The sequence below is a fragment of the Rhinoraja longicauda genome, chromosome 3 (genome assembly GCF_053455715.1).
Source record: "Rhinoraja longicauda isolate Sanriku21f chromosome 3, sRhiLon1.1, whole genome shotgun sequence".
Classification (NCBI taxonomy): domain Eukaryota; kingdom Metazoa; phylum Chordata; class Chondrichthyes; order Rajiformes; family Arhynchobatidae; genus Rhinoraja; species Rhinoraja longicauda.
This window is the reverse complement of record NC_135955.1, coordinates 48556105-48569226: the sequence shown is the minus strand read 5'-3', so window position 1 is coordinate 48569226 and position 13122 is coordinate 48556105. Positions and strand designations below refer to the sequence as shown.

Sequence of the window (13122 nt, the reverse complement as noted above, 5' to 3'; positions counted from 1 at the left end):
ACCATTTCCTTGTTCCCCATAATAATTTCACCTGTTTCTGCCTTCAAGGGATCCACATTTGTCTTTCCTAATCTTTTTCTCTTAACATGCCTAAAGAAGATTTAACTATCCTTCTTCATATTCTTGGCGAGCTTACCTTCGTACTTCATCTTTTCAGCCCGTATTGCCCGTTTCGTTATCTTCTGATGTCCTTTGAAAGTTACCCAATCCTCTGGCTTCCCGCTACTCTTTGCTATGTTATACACTTTTTCTTTTAGTTTCATACCGTCCCTAACTTCTCTTGTCAGCCACGGTTGCCTCGTACTCCCCATAGAATATTTCTTCCTCTTTGGAATGAAATGATCCTGCATCCTCTGGATTATGCCCAGAAATTCCGGCCTTTGCTGTTCCACTGTCATTCCTGCTAGGATCTTTTTCCAGTCGACCTTGGCCAGCTCCTCTCTCATGCTTTCATAGTCCCTTTTGTTCAACAGCAACAATGACACTTTTGATTTATCCCTCTCAAATTGCAGATTAAAAATTATCATATTATGGTCTCTACCTCCAAGCGGTTCCTTTACCTTGAGTTCCCTTAATTGGTTCATTAGACAACACTAAATCCAGAATTGCCTTCTCTCTGGTAGGATCCAATACAAGCTGCTCTAAGAATCCATCTCAGAGGCACTCTACAAACTCCCTTTCTTGGGGTCCAGAACCAACCTGATTTTCCCAGTCTACCTGCATATTGAAATCTCCCTTAACCACAGTGGCATTGCCTTTATTACATGCCAATTTTAACTCCTCCTGCAACTTGCACCTTATATCCAGGCTACTGTTTGTGGGCCTGTAGATAACTCTTATTTGAGTCTTCTTACCTTTACAATTCCTCAGTTCTATCCATAGCGACTCTACATCGTCAGTCCCTATGTCACCCCTCGCAAGGAACTGAATTTCATCCCTCACCAACAGAGCTACCCCACCTCCTCTGCCCACCTGCCTGTCCTTTCTATAGGACGTTCAGGTAGAGTTCAAGTCAGTAGGAGCATTATGAATAAAATTATATCTGTAAATGAGAGAGCAGGAGGAAGCCCATGGCAACCTATTGAAGGTTCAATGCAACAATGCATTAAAATCAGTATTGACAACTCATCAATTATTACAACCAATTCTTCTGACTGATAACTTGATTACAATTCTTGGATAATAAAGCATTTGAAGACGTTATCCAACTTCATCCACATTTTTAATTTTTTTGATTGCCAGTACTATGAAATTAGTGAATTGCCACCTGTGTTTAAATGGCATTGAATAGAAAACTCAGCCTGTGTTGAGTCATACCATACAAGTTGAGATAGAGCTAGCAGAGAATATGCCAATAGATTCATTAAGACCTAAGCATTCCAAGTATTTTGTAGATAACTTAAATCTCTGAGGAATTTTCAAAGAATTCACTGTTGTTACTTCACATTAACAGATCTTGATGAATGTGTTCAGTCTCCAAAACCTTGCAACTTTATCTGTAAGAATACAGAAGGAAGCTTCCATTGCTCATGTCCAAGAGGCTACATTCTGCAGGAGGATGGAAAGACATGCAGAGGTAAATAAAAGGCACTTTACATGTAGACAGCATTCTCAGTTTTTGCTCTGTTTTACCATCTAGTAACATATTGAGTTATTATTCCACATGTTGCTTTATTCACATCGTGAACCCAACTGCGAGAGTAGTATTTGCTGAATCAAAGGTCATTGCCTTCAAAGAACCTTTAAACTAGGAGAGAATAAAGTGTGTTTCACCGCATGGGAAACAAGAAGTGGAGAGTGAAGGAGAGGAAGGATGGTTAGACAAAGGTTTAAAGAAGTTCAAAAATTCAATGCAGAGAATTAATAGTTTCATTGATTTGAAATTCCGGAGGTTTTTGTAAGCAACTAAGACAATGCAATGTGAATAATAAATAACAATTACATTTTGGATAACAAATCATATTTTAGTAGCCCTCCATGGAGTCACAAAATCCATCCTTAATTTGCTGAATGAAACTAAGGCACAGACCCAGTCCATTGACGATCTTGTTTGCATGATTTGATATTGTGTACATCTTCGGCTGACACATGGCTGAATATCTCGTGCCTTAAATTTGCCCAGAGCTTAAACAGTTCTGGTATTCCACAATCTGCAGCCATGTAAATCCTCTCTATGGGCAAAATATATGTCGTTTTCAGGTACCAATTTAGTGTTTAATATAAATGATGCTGTTACTTTGGGACATCTTCCCTGTTCACTATCTTCATTTTTTTTTCTTAAATCTCAGATCTTGATGAATGTTCAACGAAACAACACAACTGTCAGTTCCTGTGTGTCAACACCATTGGAGGATTTACGTGCAAGTGCCCACCCGGTTTCACACAACATCACACTGCTTGCATTGGTAGGAATAATAAATATCCGCTTAAAGATCTTATTTGCATTATTGCACTTGGAGCCTTTTCAGTGAGTGTCCAGAGGTGTGATATTTAACGCACACTGGGAACACAGCAAAAGATTTTCTGTGTCACATTGCCAGTTTTTCCTGCTATTTTCAACTGCTTTTTTATTCATTGAACTCTTGTGCTTTGTCCCATAGTCAAAATAGAATTTATGATATACCACACACACCAAAAAGATGCCCCAAGGTGTCATGCTGCCAAACATGTGACCTGCCACTTCAGTAATCAAAGATACATCACACAACTCCAAAGTAAATTGTTACTCATGACAAAGATGGAGACTATGTGCCCCATCCCATAATTTACATTCCCCGTTCTTTCTTTTCCTGTAACCCGGCAATTTAATCTCTTATTTTCCATCAAATCCACTTTAATTCTTGGTCACTAAGAGGTAATTTTCAGTAATCTGTCAGCACAACTTTGGGAGGTTGAAGGAAACTCGAGCACCCGACAGAAATGCACATTGTCAGCCGAGAAGATGCAGGCACCACACACACAGCACCGACGTTCAGGATCAAACAATGGTCACAGGACATGTGAGATAGCAGCACTAACTGTTGAACTACACTTGTATGTACACTGTGTTAATCTGCAACATGCACTTCAGGTGCCAAATTTCAAACCATGTGACTTAGTGATGTTCTTATTACTTCAACCTTATACCTGGTTCCACAGGCAGAAAAAAAATCATGTGTTAAAAGGAGTGTGCAGAGGTACCCAGTCAAGTCTGAAAATTATAACATTAATCATGACCCCAAAACATTGGGTTTGTCAATTTTGAAGGTAGACAATTGAGAAACAAGCTTACAAAAGTATTCACAAAATGCTGGAGTAACTCAGCAGGTCAGGCAGCATCTCGGGAGAGAAGGAATGGTGACGTTTCGGGTCGAGACCCTTCTTCAGTACGAAGAAACGTCATCCATTCCTTCTCTCCCGAGATGCTGCCTGACCTGCTGAGTTACTCCAGGATTTTGTGAATAAATCGATTTGTACCAGCATCTGCAGTTATTTTCTTATACAAACGTATTCAAGTTAGCAGCTGTGTGTGCAAGGTGGGACAAGCCAAAGCACAGACATTCCCACTAATCATCCAGAAAATGGAAACTTAAGATAACAGTGACTTAGTATCCATGTTTGCCTTATAATATGAAGGGTATGCCTATCCCCATTCCATTTAACAGGCCTTCCAAAGTAGACAGATTTAAATTCCTGCATGCGTCTCCTGTGAGCTAGTAAATGATATGGTAAAAAGCAGTCCAGAAAGTTAATCTAGATTACAATTTTGTCCGTAGAACAAGCAGACACCAATTCCAACAATAAAAAGCAAACTGGGTTCTGAAGTCTTTACACAACATAGAAAAATAGAAACATAGAAAATAGGAGGAGGCCATTTGGCCCTTCGAGTCAGCACCGCCATTCATTGTGATTATGGCTGATCAGCCACAATCAGTAACCCGTGCCTGCCTTCTCCCCATATCCCTTGATTCCACTAGCCCCTAGAGCTCTATCTAACTCTCTTAAATTCAGAGCCAGATTTCTGGCTCTATAAATTATTTTGTCGTGTTGCACTTCAATGATGGGATTTCTTTCATCAGGTTACATCTACCTTTTATTTTTGTAGATAACAATGAATGTGCATCACAGCTTTCACTCTGTGGATCAAAGGGACTTTGTCAGAACTCACCTGGAAGTTTCAGCTGTGATTGTCAGCGCGGATTTTCTCTTGATCAAACCGGTTTGAACTGCGAAGGTATGGTTCTTCAGGTCTATATTCTCCAATGCAGTCAGATGTTTGGGATGCGATATATTAACCACTTCCATAACTTATGGCAGTGTTTGAAATCGTTATATTGCATTAGCACGATTGTTATTAATATCAACTTATCTTTTGTCATGTGGACTGCGTTGCAAGAAAATGCTTTATTTACATGCCATCCAGTCAAATGGTATTCTACAAGAGTACAATTACCCCAGACACATGTACAACTGGTAGTGCCCAAGAGAAGAATACCAGAGTGCAGAATACAGCATTATAGCATTACAGAGGAAATGCAGACTCTTTAAAAGTGCAAGGTTCACAATAGGATGGGTTGGAAGTTAAGGATTACATCCTTAGCTTATCAGAAGATCGATCAGTAATCTTATAACAGCATGGAAGAATCTGTTCCTGTATCAGGTGGTTCATGTCTTTAAAATGTTGTATCTTCCGCATTACGGGAGAAGGGAGTAGAGGGAATGACTGGATTGAGAGTGGTCCTTCATTATGTTAGCTGCTTTCCCAAGTCAGTGTGAACTGTAGATGAAGTCGATAGTGTGGAGGCTGGTTCGTGAGATTGGACTGGGCTATGTTCACATCACTGCAATTTCTTGCAGTGGGTCATAGAACCATTCAGCACGGAAACAGGCTCTTTGGCCCACGCAGTCTGTGCCACCATCAAGCATCCATTCATACTAATGTGAGGAGAATAAAACAAAGAGATTGGTGAACTGACTGCACCATTTTTCTTGTTCTCCACACATTTGCATCAACCCCCCCCCCCCCCCATATTCCAGCATCCACCCACACACCAGCGGCAATATACTGAGGCCAATTAAATTATCAACTCTCACGTCTTGCATATGTGGGAGGAAGCTGGAGCATGCAGAGGAATCTAGCATGGTTATAAGGAGAAACTCCACACAGACAACACTGCAGGTCAGGAATGTACCCTGGTCACTGGAGCTGTGAGGCATTTTGCCTCTACATTAGGAGTTACAGTCATAACTCCCTCATTCCCCTGTGGCCTTGTCACCCCCAAGAGATCTCAGTAAATTCCTGGACAAAGTTACGGTGTAGGTTAATCAGGATTTGCCCCAATTTTTAATCTTCCATTCAACTTGAGTGAAAATTATGTTATTGAATCTGAGAAGAATTATTTGCCCAATGCTTCTTAAAGCAACAGCATCAGGAACAATAACTGAATCAATGCCTTCTCATGTTTCTCTTCACATTGAAGAATTCTGCAAAATATACTATATTAAATGTCCAGCTCTTCCCGATAAATATTTTATTTCAAAATGCACGAGTGCCAATGTCTATCCTCAAGAATAATTTTGGCTTGTTATGTTTATAATATATTCACTTTCTATTTACAAGTTTGTGAAGTGATTCACAAAAGCTGTTTCTGGAAATCCTTCAGCTTTCGTGTCAATCTGATAATAAAAATCTAGACTGCTGGATACTCATCAGATGATAGTGTTTCCTCAACATGCATTAGACTTTTCATTATTGTTCCAACTGGCAACTGTATTTGGCCCATTTATCTCAAATACAGTTATTATCCCCCAAAGACAGTTTAATTTTTTATTTCATTTGACATTTTAATTTGCATTATACAAAAACTGATGGTACATAAGGGGAAAATCTTCCACTGTCTTGATTTGACTGACATAAAAGCTAAACGATAATTTTATTGTTTAGCTGTAATGTGATAATGTGGAATGGCAGGCCCTGGTTTCAAGATTTTTATCTTTATTGATCTGATGAAATGAAGAGTGCATCTAAAATAGCAAAAGTAATTATTCATTCTCTCACTAGTTTTCTACTGACCCCATGCTTAAAGGTATTCTATCAAAAAGGAATTAGAGAGTCATAAGGGAAAATTACTTGTGGAGCTGTGGTGAAAGCCAGGGGGAATGGGGCTGACAGCAGGATTGCTCTGCAACAGGCACACGGATTCAGTGGTGCTGAATGCCTGCTTCGGTGTCAAAACAATTCTTTGTTTCAATGCTATGAATTTATAATTGCTTGAATATTTTCCTGCACAGCTTGATAAGTGCAATATGGAGAGGAAAGATTCGGAGAGATATGGGCCAAACGTAGATAAATGGCACTAGCTTAGATGGGGAATCTTGGTTGGCAGGTGGATTGGTTCAGGGACTGAAATATTACAACCATAACAGAAACATGGTTGAGAGAAGGGCAGGACTGGCAGCTCAGTGTTGCAGTGGTAGAGTTGCTGCCTCACAGCACCAGAGATTGGTGTTCAATCCTAACTACGGACACTGTCTTGTTTTACATTCTTTCTGTGACCGCACGGGTTTTCTCTGGATGCTCAGGTCACCCCACACATTCCAAATATATGCAGGTTTGTAGGTTAATTGGCTTCTGTAAATTGTCCTTAGTGTGTAGGATAAAACTAGTGTGCAGGTGATCGCTGGTAAGTGCAGAGTCAGTGGGCCTATTTCCACACTGTATCACTAAATTAAAATTAAAGATGCAGGAATGATAGAGGAGGGGGGGCAGGTTGCCTTTTTGATCAGGAAGGACATAACTACAGTGCTCAGAGAGGATACGCTTGGTCCAGTGAGGCTGTATGGGTAGAATGAACAAGTAGGAGTGGAATGCTCAGTTTGATGGAGCTGTGTCATTGCGTCCCAGCACCACCAATAGTCAAGATGAATTAGAGGAGCAATAGAGTGGGGAAATTGCAGATGTCAGTAAAAATAACGGGATATTATTAGTGAGATTTTAACTTCTTTATATTGATTGGGTATCGCAGAGTATAAAGGACTTGGACTGGGTCGAACTTGTTTTATGTGTCCAAGAAAGCTTCCTTAATTAATTTGTAGAAGGCCCTAGTCGAGAGCTTGCAACAGTAAATGACAGGACAAGTGACTGAAGTGTTGGAGCACTTTTAAGCTCTGTTTTGGAATACTGGTTTAAAGTGAGCATAATTCTAGAAGTAGTTATGCAGGGAATTGGGACCGGCCCACAAGTTAAGGTCCTAAATTGGAGTAAGGCCGATTTTGGAGGCATTAAGTGAGAATGTGCAAAGGTGGATTGGGAGAAACTGTCTGCAGGTAAGGGAGCTGCTGGTTAGTAGGAGACATTCAAAGCCCGAGTAAAGGGGCAGTATGTTTCTGTTAGGATTGAGGGCAGTGCTGTCAGGTTCAGGGAACCCTGATTAATACGAGATGTTGTGATTCAAATTAGGTAGAAGGTAGCATACATCAGATTTAGGCAGACAGGATCAAGCAAATCCCTCCTTGAGTATAGGAAGTGTGGGAGTATACCTTGACAGTTTTAGAGGGCATTAAGCTGGATAAATCCCTGGAATCTCACCAACTGCATCCACAGACTTTGTGGAACCTAAGAGCGGAAATTACAGAGGACCTTGTAGAGATCTTTGCATCATCTCCAGTCACAGGTGAAGTTTTGGAACATTGGAGGGTGGATAATATTGTAACATTATTTAAGAAGGGTGACAAGGAGAAGCCAGGGAACTACAGGTTGATATGCCTACCATCCGTGGTGGGAAAGTTGTTAGAGGGGATTCTTAGGGTCAGGATTTACCAACATTTGGATATGCATGGACTAACTAGGGATAGTCAGTATGACTTGAATAGACCAATATGTCAACTTGGTCAGCGTGGACAAGGTGGGCCGAAGGATCTGTTTCCGTGCTGTACAGTTCTATGACTCAGTAAATTGCCTGCAGTCCGGTGCAGCAAGTAGTTAAGAAGGCAAACCGCATATTGGCGTTTAAGGCAAAGAGACGGGAGTTTTGAAAACAATAGTGGTTTTGTTGCAGTTGAATGTAGGTGAGGCCATATCTGAATTGCAGTTTCGGTCCTATGACCTGAGAAGGGATATAGTAACAATGGAGGCAATCCAGATGGGATTCACCAGGCTAATTCCTGGGATGAGAGGATTGTCCTATCAAGTGTCTAAATAGTTTGGGTCTGAACTCTTCGAAGTTTAGATGAATGAGGGGTGATCTTACTGATGCATCTAACCCACGCGGTCACGGAGAGAACGTACAAACTCCATACAGACAGCACCATATAGCCAGGATCAAGCCCAGGTCTCTGGTGCTGCAAGCACTGTAAGGCAGCAAATCTACCACTGTGCCGCCCACAATGAGGTGTAGTTGGTCACAATACCATTTGGCTCGGAAGAGGGGAAATGATAGGAAGGGCACCCACGCTTCCTTGCTATCCAGTGACCCATGCTGAAAAGTATGCAAGTTGAGTTCAGATGGAATCAGACTCTACTTTGATGTGGTAGCCAGTACATAGAGTCTAGACTCAACCATTAAAATGGTCACTTGGGATAGATACTGGAGGTCTGCCAGAACTTTGTGAATCATACCCTGGAATGTGTCAGCACTTTCAGGAAAGAAAGGAATAAATGGGAACTGTTTAAAAAAAACACTTCTTCATTTATCATAATTACCCTTCCTTGTTGCAGATGTCAATGAATGTGATGGGAGCCACAGATGTCAGCATGGTTGTCAAAACATGCTTGGAGGTTACAGGTGCAGCTGCCCTCATGGCTATATGCAGCACTATCAGTGGAATCAATGTGTTGGTGAGTAATGCCAGGAGTGTTGATACTCATTTCTATTTTAGTATGTTCAGGAAGTCTGTACTTTAATTGTGTGACTTTTAACTATCAAATTCAGCAGAAGAAACCTTACCTTGAACTTAAAATTATAAACAAGAGGATGAATTTATGTTTCTAGAAATCAAATTCAATAGTTTCTTCAGAAAAATGCAGAAGCTGAATTCCTAATTTCTAAGTTGTTATGCAAATTGATGATTTTCATCATATCAAAATAAGGGTAAGAAGACTATTAATAAAAATTCTGCCTTCACAAAACGTTTGGAAGGGACTATACAGCTCTGACCATTTCTGCTATATTATGCAATAAATTCATTTATTCTAGAGACTTTTTAGATTTACATTCAGATCATAAGATGATTTAATCAGTTATTTAAGACGAGTAGAAAGAATATGTTAACTTTATTTCTGCACATAGTCAAAGCAAGAATAAACCAAAATCTTCAGATAATGCAATTTTTATAAATATGTTCAACATAAGTTTGTTCATTTTTTGTTCATTTTTCCTCTAATTTCCTGGATTTTCACACATTTTGATTTCCAAGTGGCTAATTTCAGGTTGTTGGGAGTGAATTCCAGCATCTTTATGAAAAGTTATTCGGAACTGAAAGAACAAAAAGAAAGATTTTTAGATGTAGAAACTACTAAAGTAAAGATCACTGATATTTTTACCGGGGGGGGGGATTATTTGTGTATGCCTTTCCCCTTAATGCCTGCGAATTGGAGGGTCAGAGGCAAGTGTGAGTAAAGAGGGATTTAGTTTGATAGTAAAATGAAAACAGAAAATTATGGATTGTAAATTTCCTGCTGAGAACACAGCTGAATTTAGAAGCATTAGGGCCCTCCCAGTAAAGTGATTCTGCACCAACTAATAGTTTTATTTGATTTGCCTTCTGGTGCTAGCCTGCTAAATTTTTGCCACATTAAACCAGTTAGATCAAACAAATGTTCTCACTTTACTGAACAAACTGACATAGGAAATCTAAATGTAAAGTACACTATTCGGTTGTAATGCATTACCATGCGCTATGGCAAGAATAAGTAGAGCTTCATCTCCACTTCACACCTAAACTATTAACACTTTAACAGTGCTATCAAACAGCACTACTCACTGAGTTTTACCAGAACCACTCCCCCTGCAGATCTTATCACAGCTTTGATCCAGACATGGACCAAAGGGCTATATTCCAGAATTTGGATGAGTGTGAGTGCTCCTGAATCAAATGAGCATTTTGCATCAAGGAGCTCTGGTAAAACTGAAATAATTGGGCATCACGGAAAAAACATTCCACTGATTAGAATCAAATTTCGCACAAAGGTTGTCAGACGTCACCTGAGGCACGGGAGAGGCTAGAAGTTGGAATGGAGGGTCGTGTGGAAAAGGTTAGTGGACAGAATAGGCAGGTGAAAGGCGGAGAGCGAGGAAGGAGGGTTGGTTTAAACTGCACGTATTTTAATGCAAGGGGGCTGACGGGGAAGGCAGATCAGCTTAGGTACGAGCGACTGGGACGTTGCAGCCATGACTGAAACTTGGTTGAGGGACCAGCAGGACTGGCAGCTCAATGTTCCGGGTTACAGGAGCTTCAGGAGAGACAGGGGTAAGGGAAAAAGAGGAGGGGGGGGGGTTGCATTGTTGGTGAAGAAGGATGTCACGGCTATGTTCAGAGGTGACATTATGGATGGTTCATCTAGTGAGGCTATATGGGTGGAGCTGAGGAACAAGAAAGGAATGGTCACCTCGATGGGGGTGTACTACAGACCCCCAAATAGTTAACGGGAAGTAGAAGAACAAATGCGCCGGGAGATTGCAGACAGCTGCAGGTCAAATAAGGTTGTTGTAGTAGGGGATTTTTACTTTCCCCATATACAGTGCATTCAGAAGGTATTCAGACCCCTTCACATTTTCCACATTTTGGTACATTACAGCCTTATTTTAAAATGGATTTAATTTTTTTTTTAGCATCAATCTACACACAATACCGCATAATAAAAAAGCGAAAACAGGTGTTTAGAAATTTTTACAAAGTAATTAAAAAGAAATAACTGAAATATCACATTTACATAAGTATTCAGACCCTTTGCTATGACACTTAAAATTTAGCTTATGTTCATCCTGTTTCCATTGATTATCCTTGAGATGTTTCTACAACTTGATTGGAGTCCACCAGTGGTAAATTAAATTGATTGGACATGATTTGGAAAGGCACACACCTGTCTATAGAAGGTTCCACAGTTGACAATGCATGTCAGAGCAAAAACCAAGCCATGAAGACGAAGGAATTGTCCGGAGACCTCCAAGACTGGATTGTGTCGAAACACAGATCTGAGGAAGGGTATAAAACAATGTCTGCAGCATTGCAAGCCCCGAAGTGCACATTGGCCTCCATCATTCTTAAATGGAAGAACTTTGGAACCACCAGGACTCTTCATAGAGCCGGCCGCCCGGCCAAACTGAGCAATCGAGGGGGAAGGGAGGTGACCAAGAACCTGATGGTCACTCTGACAGAGCTCCAGAGTTCCTCTGTGAAGCGGAAGTGGCGGCGCCTAACGGCTGCGGCTCGCTAGCAGTCTGTTCGTCTTTTTTCCTTTTTTTTTTGTTGTGTGTCGGTGTTGGGATGTTTTTGGGTTTTTTTTGGTTGTGTATGTGTGGGGGATGGTGGTGGTGTGGGTGGGGTGGTGGTGTGGGTGGGGGAAACCTTTCTCTTTTAGGTCTTCCTCACGGCGCGGGGTGCGGCTCGGCCGCGGGGCCTAACATCGCTGGTGCGGCTCGGCCGCGGGACTTAACAGTGCCCGGTGCGGCTCGGCCGCGGGGCCTATCATCGCCCGGCGCGGCTCGGCCACTGGACTTAACATCGCCCGGCGCTGCTCGGCCACTGGACTTAACATCGCCCGGCGCTGCTCGGCCGCTGGACTTAACAGTGCCCGGTGCGGCTTGGCCGCGGGGCCTTCCATCGCCCGGTGCGGCTCGGCCACGGGGCCTAACATCGCTGGTGCGGCTCGGCCGCGGGACTTAACAGTGCCCGGTGCGGCTCGGCCGCGGGGCCTAACATCGCTGGTGCGGCTCGGCCGCTGGACTTAACAGTGCCCGGGCCGCGGTGCCTAACATCGCCCGGCGCGGCTCGGCCGCGGGACTTTTCATCGCTGGTGCGGCTCGGCCGCTGGACTTAACATCGCCCGGTGCGGCTTGGCTGCGGGGCCTTCCATCGCCCGGTGCGGCTCGGCCGCGGGGCCAAACATCGCCCGGTGCGGCTCGGCCGCTGGACTTAACACCGCCCGGTGCGGCTCGGCCGCGGGACTTAGCTGCGCACGGCTCGGTCGCGGGGCCTTCCACCGCCCGGTTCGGCCGCGAGACGTCTCAGCGCCCGGTGCGACTCGGCCACGGGGACTTCCATCCCCTTGCGGGGACTGTGCGGGTCGGTCGGGGACGAGCTGTCTGTCCGTGGGCGTCGGGAAGAGAGTGGAAGTTTTGTTGCCTCCATCACAGTGAGGGGGTGTTTGGAGTCACTGTGATGGACGTTATGTGTTGGGGTCATGTGTCTTGTGTTCTTTTTTGTGTGTGACTGCTATGTAGTTTCGTTCGGTACCTTGGTACCGAATGACAAATAAAGCTCTGTTGTTGTTGAAGGTGGGAGAACCTTCCAGAAGGAGAACTATATCTGCAGCACTCCGCCAATCAGGCCTTTATGGTAGAGTGGCCAGACGGAAGCCATTACTCAGTAAAAAGCACATGAATGCCTACTTGTAGTTTGCCAAAAGGCACCTAAAGGTCTCTCAGACCATGAGAAACAAGATTCTCTGGTCTGATGAAACCAAGATTGAATTCTTTGTCCTGAATGCCAAACGGCACAGCTCATCACCTGGCCAATATCATAACTATGGTGAAGCATGGTGGTGGCAGCATCATGCTGTGGGGATGTTTTTCAGTGGCAGGAACTGGGAGATGAGTCAGGATCGAGGGAAAGATGAACGGAGCAAAGTACAGAGTGAAGGGCAAAGCAGGCAAACGTAAGGAAGCTTGGCTGACGAGAGAAATTGAGACGTAGTCAAAAACAAGAAGGATGCATGAGACAGGTATAGGCAGCTGGGTCGTGCATCCCTGGAGGAGTTTGGGAACTAAGAACTAAACTAAAAAAGGAAATCAGAAGGGCAAAAAGGGGCCAGGAGATAGCTTTGGCAGGTAGCATTAAGGACAATCCCAAAAGATTTTATAAATACATAAGGGGGGAAAGGGTAACCAGAGAGAGAGTGGGACCGCTCAGGAATCAAAGCAGTCA

The 13122-nt window shown here is 42.9% G+C and overlaps 1 protein-coding gene across 1 annotated transcript in view; it reads left to right on the top strand.

Moving 5' to 3' along the window:
- The window catches only part of LOC144592393 (fibrillin-2-like), a 259796-nt gene that overhangs the window by 235398 nt on the left and 11276 nt on the right, over positions 1-13122 (top strand). The window contains exons 59-62 of the mRNA XM_078396959.1: positions 1454-1576; positions 2289-2405; positions 4085-4213; positions 8696-8815. Coding sequence (XP_078253085.1) covers positions 1454-1576; positions 2289-2405; positions 4085-4213; positions 8696-8815 — 489 coding nt within the window. The remainder of the gene's footprint in view (positions 1-1453; positions 1577-2288; positions 2406-4084; positions 4214-8695; positions 8816-13122) is intronic.